The 11102-nt window shown below is 34.1% G+C and overlaps 2 protein-coding genes across 2 annotated transcripts in view; both read left to right on the top strand.

Moving 5' to 3' along the window:
• LOC107585433 (formin-binding protein 1-like) overlaps positions 1-5497 on the top strand; it is a 53724-nt gene extending 48227 nt beyond the window's left edge. Inside the window, exons 12-16 of the mRNA XM_016272451.1 lie at positions 2435-2544; positions 3211-3343; positions 3433-3563; positions 3722-3873; positions 4838-5497. Coding sequence (XP_016127937.1) covers positions 2435-2544; positions 3211-3343; positions 3433-3563; positions 3722-3873; positions 4838-5016 — 705 coding nt within the window. The 3' untranslated portion in view covers positions 5017-5497. The remainder of the gene's footprint in view (positions 1-2434; positions 2545-3210; positions 3344-3432; positions 3564-3721; positions 3874-4837) is intronic.
• Positions 5498-8846: 3349 nt separating this feature from the next.
• The window catches only part of LOC107585432 (centromere protein T-like), an 8208-nt gene continuing 5952 nt past the window's right edge, over positions 8847-11102 (top strand). The window contains exon 1 of the mRNA XM_016272450.1: positions 8847-8850. Coding sequence (XP_016127936.1) covers positions 8847-8850 — 4 coding nt within the window. The remainder of the gene's footprint in view (positions 8851-11102) is intronic.

Here is an 11102-nt window from a genome sequence, read left to right as displayed (position 1 = left end):
GAACAAATCATTCTTTTGAACTGATTCTTTTTAGTGAACTGAATAAACCAGTTCACCACATCGGACTGAACGGTCTGAAACAGTTCACGACTCGAGCAGCACAGATCTACAAGTTACTCAATCAAAACTCACTTTCAGACTCAGAACGAGCCAAAATATCAGTGTATATGATCCTGTAATGCTGGTTTTTGGCAACTCATTCAGGGCTCCAGATCTGACGCCGCTTGGCTCGGACCGAAGACCAATGAGCCGCTGATATGTGCAAACGTGAGCTAAGCACTTGAACGAAGGGGCCAAATGAAAGTTTTATGGTTTCTCATTGTTTATGTAAAAAGGCGAGTTGATGGAGACAAGTTTATTCACTATATGCTCTGAACATGTAAAACATCCACGTTTCCCATCATTATTGGGTGCTTACTAATATAATTGCATATACATCATTGCATGATTACGTAAACAAATGAGTGAATTGAACTAGTTCATTTAAATGAACTATCCGAAAGAAGCAGTTTGTGGAAAAGAATCCGATTTCCCTGTTTGCCTGAAGCTATGAATTAGAGGTAATAATGTTGGAAATAATGTTCCGTTTCTTGCACAGACCAATCATTTCGCTTCATAAGACCTCAATATATCGTCAGGGTGTAGTATGATTTAGTTGACTATTACACTGCAGGTAATGTTTGATTATATTTAAACATCAATCTGTTTATAGATATGCATATTTTGATCCATATAATTTCTTTGAGTTGGTTTTATTTTATTTAGATCTATTTTTATTTGTAAAGAATCAAAATGTTACATAATTAACATTTTATTTTGTTTTGAAGAGGGTGAGTACAACAGTGAGTGTAGCATGTATATTGTGCTTGTGTAGATCTTGATTATTAATTTTTAAAATTTGCCTGGACTGATTTTGTGGTTTTATTTAACTGTATTTTGAGTGACAGTGCAATGCATGCTCAGATAAATCTGGTTGTTTATTGTTGCATGACAGTATGGTGATGTGGAAGAAGGGGTAAGGTCGATGTGCCTGCCATGTGACCTTTGACCTTTTAGCATTTGCATTGACCTGTGGGCAGGACTGTAGAAAGATAGTCACCTATTCAGTCCAAACTTTTTTTTTTTGGAACAGTTTATTGAACATTTGATCAAATCTTAAAATAAAAGTTTGCATATGTGTTATTTGTTGAGTATCATATTTGATAACTCAGTCTCTTGTGGCTCATATGGATGATAAATAGATAATAATATGGAGCTCATACATGAGGAAGAAAAAAATTCATTCAGCCTCAAACGGAGCAAAAATATGCAATTTGGTGCAGCTTCTTATATTTATATGGCCAAAAAGTAAGATGAAATTCTGATAGCTTGTAAATCAATGAGATCTTTATAAACAGTATAGCAGAATACTTACATAAAATGTATGCAAATATCAGTTTTCACTCTAAATCTCCCAGTAATTTGTCTGAGTAAGATGATATTTAAATGCATAGATTTATGATCAAAACATATAATGCGATGCAGTACAATGATGACTGATAGATTAACAAATAATAATAATAATAATGTGTTCATCTTGAAATATTGCTATCAATATAAAAGTTATCCACACGCTTACTAAGATTTCACACAGCAAAAAGACATGTACCATGACCTCATTTATACTAAAAGGCTTTTTACTTTGTTAAACAAAGTATCCATCAGATGACAGAAGGCATATAGTAGATTGTGTAGAATTTTAATCATGTTGATCATTTAAATATGAGGCCTTAAATGTGTGTATCAAATATGATACATTAGGCTTCATAGGGTTAAAAATTTGGTTAAACCTCCCCAAATTCACGGCTCTTTAGCGCCACCATGTGGTTGAAATAATGGCAAATAATGCCCGTCAGAGAGAACTAATGTGGAAAAAGCAGTGATGGAGTGTTCAATCAGGATAAATAATGATCTTTAAAAAAGCATCATATGACCCCTTTAATGTAGACAGGAACAGGATATTAGAGCGAGCGAGAAAGAGGGCACATAAGGACAGATCCAAACAAAATCTCTCTGATCAACCAGAATCAGATTTCAAAGATGAGTGAGCAAGATAAGAGTTTATTTTATGAGAACTGTTTAATCGATGTTGTTGTTGGCATTGGACTGAATAGGTTAATCATTGATCTTAGATTTAATGATCTCATCTGGTTTGCCTTTGATAAACACTTGATTTGAAAGCTGATTGGCTCCTTCCCAAAGGCAGCTAGCCAACAAGATGACAGGAACAGAAGATTCTTTAATAGCCACTTGATGTGATTGGATGTGTCCTGGTTTGACCCGCCCCGTTTATACATATGCATATTAGTTTATGTATTGGCAGAACAGGACAGTGTCCGTTATTTTAAGGGCAGATACTCACTGTTTGTCTGTCATCCTCTCTGTCTCCTCATAGGGTTCAAATCCTGAGGACTTCAGTCATCTTCCTCCAGAGCAGAGAAGGAAGAAGCTTCAGTCGAAGATTGACGACATCAATAAAGACATACAGAAAGAGATGGACCAGAGGTACACAGACATGGACAAACACACACAAACTCCTATATCCTGTCATACACTGACTAGTCAAAAATCCTAGTGGATACATAGACAGTAATAAAGACTCTTTAAAAAGTCAAAAGACTTTGTCAGCTTGATACTTTTATAGCAGATTGTACACTTTTTCAGATTTTTATACGATTCCTGCCTACCAATTACTTTCTTGTTTTATTTAATTTTTTATGTATTTATTTATTTACTTACTTATTGTATTTATTTACATATTTATTTACTTATTTTATTTATTTGCATACATTTGCAACCTTTATTAATTAACAATTTAATTTATTTATTTACATGCTTATTTATTATTTTACTTATTTATTTGCATGCATATTTATATATTTCCATCATTACTTTATTTCTAAAAGAAATCCAATTGAAATAAATTCTATAACTTTAGCCATCTTTAAGTTTCCAGCAGCATAACATTATTCAATACGATATGAATTGAGTTTTGAAAAAGATATGCAATATTCAGTAGGACTCAAGAATATAACATAGAAATCAAGAATCCCTATTATGACATTTCAGTAGAAAATGCACTACAATAATCCTTCTGGAATATTTTTTGACTAGGCCAGAGTTTGACAGGTTTTATTCAGCAAAATGTATATATGTATTTTTTCTCTGCAGAGATGCTTTGACTAAAATGAAGGAAGTGTACATAAAGAACCCACAGATGGGGGATCCCAACAGCGTGGACCCTCGGTTAGCAGAGATCGCCCACAACATTGAGAAACTGCAGGCGGAGGCTCAGAAATTCGAGGTGCGTGTCATTTAATGCAGCACAGGCCTGGATGAGAGCTTCAGTTAAGTGGAAATGAGTGTGTGTGTGTGTGTGTGTGTGTGTTTTAGGGCTGGTTAGCGGAGGTCGAAGGAAGGATGCCTGTAAAGAGTGACCCTCCACGGAGGACGAGTGCCCTGTACGAGACCCAAAACAGCACACCACCCACCACCAACAACAACTGCGCACAGGATAGAGAGAGGTACACACTCTCACACACACAACATTATCAAATAAGATTATTATTATTGTTCATAGTAACATATACATACACTTACAGTCAATTTGCAGTCACAGTACTTTGCAAACAGGTGCTATAGTTATTGTGTACGTGTGTGTGTGTGCGTGTGTGTGATGGAGCAGTCCGGATGGCAGTTATACAGAGGAACCGAGTTCTGAGGTCCAGAGTAAAGTCCAGCCCGAAACGGCGGAGTCTGGAGATGAATTTGATGATGCAGATGAAGAAATACTACCCACCATCGGCACCTGCAAAGCCCTCTACCCGTTTGAAGGTAATTCATGTATAAATGCATAATAAACCATATAAATACATAATTAAACAAAAATATGGGCTCCATTTCAAACCCTAGTGAGCTGCCTCACTGTGTTTTATCAACAAAGCACTTAAGTACTTAAGTAATAAAACCTCCAAAAAGTGATTTCTTCATATATGTGTAGGAACACTTTACAATAAGATTCCATTTGATTCCATTCCATTATAAATAATCATGAAAAATACTTGTTAAGCATTTCATTTTAGTTTGTTTGAACTTTTATTAATGTATCTATCAATGTATGAACTAACAATGAACATTTGTATTTTTGTTAACTAATAAATACTGAAAGTAAATTGTTAGTTAATGCATCAACTCATGTTAAGTAATGGAACCTTATAGTAAGTGCTACCATATTGAGGCCAGTAATAGTTTTTAAAGAAATTAATACTTTTATTCATCAAGGACACATTAAATTGATCAAAAGTGATAGTACATACATTGAAAATATTACAAAAGATTTTTGTTTCTGCTCATCAACTTATTCTGAAAAAAGTATCTGCGTTTTCACAAAAATATGAAGCAGCACAATCGTTTTCAACATTATTATTAATAATAATAAAAAGAAGAAATGTTTGTTGAGCAGTAAATCAGCATATTAGAAGGATTTCTGAAAGATCACGTGACACTGAAGACTGGAGTAATGATGCTGAAAATTCAGCTTTGCATCACAGGAATAAATTATATTTGAAATATATTCGAATAGAAAACACCTATTTTGAATTGTAATAATATTTCACAATATTACTGATTTTACTGTATTTTTTATCACATAATTGTGGCTCTGATGAGCATAAGAGGCTTCTTTTAAAAACATGAACTAATCCTACTGACCACAAACTTGTAAACTGCACTGTATATACATATTTGAATTATTTATTGATGGATTGATTGATTGATTTTCTTCCAATTTTCTCTGTAGGTGTTAATGAAGGCACCATCTCAGTAACGGAGGGTGAGCTCTTGTATGTAATAGAGGAAGACAAAGGTGATGGATGGACGCGTATTAGAAGAAACGAGGAAGAGGAGGGTTACGTCCCCTCATCCTACGTCGAGGTCTTTCTGGACTCCAACGCCAAAGGTGCCATAACCTACATATGACCCAAAGTTTTAGGTCCTGTGATCTCAGAAGTGTGTTTGTGTATATGAATACTGAAGGAGACGGCTAGGGTGTGTGTGTGTGTGTGTGTGTGTGTGTGAGATCCTGAATCTCTCCAAGCCAACAATGTGACTTTTTAGACTTTTTTTCTGAAACTGAATGACTAAATGATTGTATGTGTCTTAGCACATGATGGTTTTAGATATTAGCCCACCATAGTTTAATATGGCGGTAGTATCTTGTCATTTTGAGTAGCAATGCATGTTAGAACACTCCAACTAAATGTATAGACAAATGCAACACACACATATAAGAGGAGACACATACAAGTTTTTGTAATGTTTTCATATGTAAATGAACTTAAGGTCAAATTATGCTAGTGTTTTTCCCCCGAAAAAACTTTTTCGTAACCACTAGTCAAGCGCTAGTAATAATAACCAGTTTACAAGTCGCATAAAATAGTATCATTTCCTTTTCACAAAATATATTTGTGTAACGCGTGTTAGACAAAGACTGCCTTTTTGCTTCTTTAGCTGTATTATTTGTTGACACTGTATTCAATCTCAACACTTGTACTTGATATTGAGTCTTAAAAAGAAGAAATAACCCTGGAAAAAGCAAATGCTTTACAAAAACATCATAAAAATGTGTAAAAGCAAAGTATGCATTCATTAAACATGATTGCATAGTATGTGCCACGTCCACACAATCATGTTTGGTGCTCCTGATCTTTATTCCTAAGTGCTGAGATGAAATATGACGTGAATATGAACCTTTTCTGAATGTTTCCTCACAGATGTGTTTTCCTGGAGAAGGGTTTGTCTTTCTGAGGGTGAGACGGAGTACTAGTTGAGTGCATTAACAGTGTGTGACTGAAGAGATCTAGAATGAATTGCCTTTGACATTTAAAACAGTTTAATACTGCACAAGTGTGATTTCCTCTGAATGAAGTGTTGAAGTCCGACTTTTATTTCAGTTTACACATGCATGAACCTACGTGTGCCACCTTTAAGTTAGAATTGTCTGCAAAATGAGGTGCAAACACACACACAAAAACCTAATACAATTCACAAACCGACAGAGATAACCTTCATGCAAATCTTGATTGTTGAGAAAAACATAACAATTTTTGGCAGTTTTTCCACTGCAAAACTAAAACTAATAAAAAGCATTTTTGTGAATTGGAATAAAGCTGAAATAAAATGTATATTAGGTGACAAATTTAAACATAAAAAACTTTTTTAAAAATTGAAATGTTGCCTTGACAACTTGTAAAATAAGTCGCTAAAGCAAAACATTCTAAAACTAAAAACTTAAATAAAAAAAAAAGAAAACAGAAACTAATAAAAATGACAAAAGCACATAACAGAATTGCTAGAACTTTCCAATTAAAATGAAAAAATAACAGCTAATTCAAAATATTAATAAATACTATAATCGTATATATAAATATAACTGAAGCAACACTGGTGTAAAATGTGACCGTGGAGCACAAAATCAGTTTTAAGTCGCTGGGGTATATTTGTAGCAATAGCCAAAAATACATTGTATGGGTCAAAATGATCGATTTTTCTTTTATGCCAAAAATCATTAGGATATTAAGTAAAGATCATGTTCCATGAAGATATTTAGTAAATTTCCTACTGTAAATATATCAAAACTTAATTTTTGATTAGTAATATTCATTGCTAAGGACTTCATTTGGACAACTTTAAAGGCAATTTTCTCAATATTTAGATTTTTTTGCACCCTCAGATTCCAGATTTTCAAATAGTTGCATCTCATCCAAATATTGTCCTATCCTAACAAACCATACATCAATTGAAAGCTTATTTATTCAGCTTTGATGTATAAATCTCAATTTCTGACCCTTAAGACTGGTTTTGTGGTCCAGGGTCACTAAAAATAAAAAGAAGATAACCCAGGGTTAGTTAGAGTTTAAAAAGATTTTAATTAGAGGGCATGAATCCATCCCTTCACCGAGTCTAACATGTTTTTGCTTTTGTTTTTCACATGTTTGTTTGTATGACTGCAGATTCGTAAAGTATGGAAGGAGGACTCAGTGGTGCAGGGCAAACAGCAGCCATATGTGCGGAAAACTACAGCCTACTCTCCATGAACCACCCTAGAGTGAGACAGATGAGAGACAGACACAAAACAAAGAGAGGAACAGAGGAAGAGGCTATAGAGACCTCTCGGCCTAAATTCTCCTGCTGTAGAGAGGAACTTTAACAGCGAATCAGTGAAATATTATGGCATTTAGATTTATTACCTGTCTGTTATTTTATAAGGAGGTGAATATGATCTGCATATATCATTTTGCTTTACGGCTCTTCATCGCTGCTGAACGGCGCTAACGTTTCTTTCAGCCTGTGCGAGTGAGTGTATGTATGTGTCAGTTGTTCCGATTTCCTCACCTTTCCTCAAACTAAAACCCTGGGAATGTGGTCTGTAAAATGAGCTGAATTTTTGGTACCACAACAGTGCTGCGTTCCATTCATATTCCTGCTATATATAGCTTGATGCTGGAAAGATGATGTATACTACTGGTCAAAAGTTGGGAACATTTAAGATTTTTAATGTTTTGAAAGAAGTCTATTTTGCTCGCTAAGGCTGCATTTAATTAAATAAAAATACAGTAAAATTGTGGAATATTATTACTGTATTTTCATTTAATTAAATACAGTAAGATTGTGGAATGTTATTACAATTTAAAATAACTGTTTTCTACTGAATATTTTTAAGCATGTTTTAAAATGTTATTTATTCCTGTGATGCAAATCTGAATTTTCAGCATCATTACTCCTTCAGAAATCATTCTAATATGCCGATTTGCTGCTTAATTATGATTGGTGCTCAGTTATTAATAATGGTTCTTATCATCATCAATGCAAAAAACTGTTTTGCTGCTGAAACCTTGATTTTTATTCAGGAATCCGATGAATAGAAAGTTCAAAAGACAGAAATCTTTTGTAGCATAAATATCTTTACTGTCACTTTTACCTGAATGGTAGTGTATCAAGGTTTCAAAAGAATATAAATGTAAATGACATTTTAAAATATATTAAAATAGACAACAGATAAAAGTTAAATTGTAATGATGTTTCACAATATTACTGTTTTTGCTGTATTTTTGATCAAATAATTCCAGCCTTGGTGAGCCGAAGAGGCTTCTTTCGAAAACATTAATAAATTGTAATTATTCTAAACTTTTAGTGTATAAAGAAGCAAAATGGCAATGCAAGCATGTTTTACAGGTGTATGCTTATCAACAAATCACGTTTTACACAGCTTAAAACATTCATATATAAATTTATGATGTAGGAACTTTAAATCATTCATACTTTTGTTTGTATGATGTGAAATGTCTTTAAGTGGCCTTCGATTGCACTAGCTGGAATCTTTCTCAAGTTGAATGGAACGCAGCATTAAAGTTCTTCATGACCTCACTCCTTAATCAGGCCACACCCCTTTAGTCCCTTTGACTCCACCTCCCAAAGATAACAGCTGCTGGCCATTGGTTGCTCACATGGCTGTGGCACACATCAGGGGCGGGGCTTCACTGGCCAATAGCATGTCTGCTTGCCCTGGCACCTCCTCTGTCTCCGCCCTTCCAGTGCAATTATTAATACTGTCTGTCTCTTTGCCATCTTATCCAACTCATGATTTTTATCTAATGTCCCTTCAGGGATTCACATTTTCATTCATTTGATCTATTAAGACTTCCCGCTTTACCTTAACCGTCCAGTCATCATGCTCAAACGCTGTTTTTGTTTGTCGGGCAAGGGAGGGGCTATATTTACACTCATGAATATGCTAATGTCCTGTTGATATGGGTATGTATTTATTGTGACAGCTGTTTTGTTCATGTCTTCATGATTTTACCCTGTGGAGCACCCAGCCGAGAACCTCGCAACCTCATTGGTTTCGCCGGATATATATATATGTAATGGTTTAAATGTACTCTGAGCCAAATGTACAGGTTAACCAGACATTTAACATGCATCATGTGAGCTGTGAGCGTTTGTATGGCTCTCTTAACCTGAAGAATAGACTTGGAGGTTTTTAATTCAACTGATTTTTTCCCTTTTTATTGTAATACCTGTGGTTTGGCGAAGGTTTTTTTTTTTTTTTGAAGAGATTATATTTTGTCATTTCATCATCTTCCACTGTTTACTCACCATCCCTGAGGCACATAATTTTAACTTTTCTTTTTATATATATATATATATTTTTTTTTTTTTATTCTCTCACACAGTCATTTTGGGTCCAGGAGAGGTTTTAGATATAAAAAATTTATTTTTAATTATTATTATTTTTTTTTATTGATTCTTAAGTAGGTTTGAAGCCCAAAACATCTACATCTCTACAGGCAGCATCGTGGAAATGAAAATTCGCACATGCCACAGATCTGCTATTTAATGCTGAATGCTTTTATTATGTTTAACAAAGCGTTTATTGATGAATTATGATGTTTTATGTTTAATTAATTGAGCAGCCTCTCAGAATAACTGACTCACTCGCTATCGATGAACCTGTAAATATAATAATGTGTTATAAATAAGAAATGGTTTTGAAAGCGGAGAACATCTCACCATCTTGAAGAGGAAAACGTCATTTCATATGTCTTCCGAACATACACACTTTCTCAAGTGCTCTGTCTCTCTTTGAGAACAAAACAATTGCTAAACAACTTCATTTGAGCCTTTTCAGCATTGTTATACTTTGCTGGCTATCACCATATGACATATACATACACACCTCTCAGTGTCAAGCATCATTTGCCCTCGGCCCTTACCTACTCTATTTGGGGCTTCAAAACACCATTCCCGAATCAGAGAATTAAAAAAATATATGTATATCTATACAATTTGAGTTTTTTTTTTTGTATTTTGTGCTTTTATAATTTTCATTAGTTAAAAAAAAATATGTATTATTTCAGTTTTAGTATTTTTAGCAATTCAAACGTATTTTGTGTCAATTGTAGGGCTGCAAAACGATTAATTGCGATTAATCGATTCAAAATTAGTTTGCTTAATATATGTGTGTGTGCATATTTATTATGTATTTTTAAATACACACACATACAGTATATATTTTGAAAATATTTACATGTCTATATTTATTAGGGCTGTCGCGATAACCGCAATACTGCGTGTTTTCTTTTTTCATAGGGTTATGCCCTTCTCGTTTTATACTTCGTGCATGTGTACTGAATATTAAATAAGTTAGTAATGATAACATAATGTGTACCATGCTGATTTGTACTGAGGCTCTGTAGATTTGCACTAAGGAGCCTAAACAGACAGATCAACTGAGCATGTGCGATTACTTGCGAGTCATATATATTTGTGAAAATAGGTAGTCATGTCCAAGGAAAGCCAAATCTCTGTCAGCTGAGCCTTCTAACGTGGTGCTCAAAGTTAAAATGATTTCAGCAGCGTTTTTGATTTTGTCTCTCTTTGAATGAATCAGCGTTTTTGAACTGTGAACGGTTTAAAGACTCACTCAAAGACAGTCCCTTTCCACCACCTTGTGGCGCAACAATGTAACTGCACTGACTGACAGCCCGTCTAGGTGGAAATATCAATAGAAAGTCTCTTGTCCAGTCGGATTCGAGGATCAGAACGAACTGTTATACATATAGGCTAACAATCTTATTGTCAGGTTTATGTTCTGTTATGTGGATCATTATTTTGTCATTCTCTTGTTTACTTCACTTCCTGTTTCAAGCTATTTGGATTTGGTTTAATTGGTTTCTGAATATGACCTCATTATATCGTAACACATACACACACAGAATAATATGGTATGCGATAATACCGCATACCATGCTATTGAGCCACTCAAAATTACCGCAAGGGAAATTCCTTCACCGCGACAGCCCTAATATTTATATTCATATAATTTATATTATAAATAAATATATTTAATGTATAAAATAACATTTTTCTGAAATATATACATGCATGTGTGCGTATTTATATATACATAATAAATATACAGTACACATACATATATTATGTAAACAAAAACTTTTATTTTAGATGCGATTAATCGTTTGGCTGCACTAATTTATATATATATA

The sequence above is a fragment of the Sinocyclocheilus grahami genome, unplaced genomic scaffold (genome assembly GCF_001515645.1).
Source record: "Sinocyclocheilus grahami isolate Dianchi unplaced genomic scaffold, SAMN03320097.WGS_v1.1 scaffold70.1, whole genome shotgun sequence".
NCBI classification, from domain to species: Eukaryota; Metazoa; Chordata; class Actinopteri; order Cypriniformes; family Cyprinidae; genus Sinocyclocheilus; species Sinocyclocheilus grahami.
Note: the sequence above shows the minus strand (reverse complement) of the source record. Positions and strands in the feature narration are given on the sequence as shown.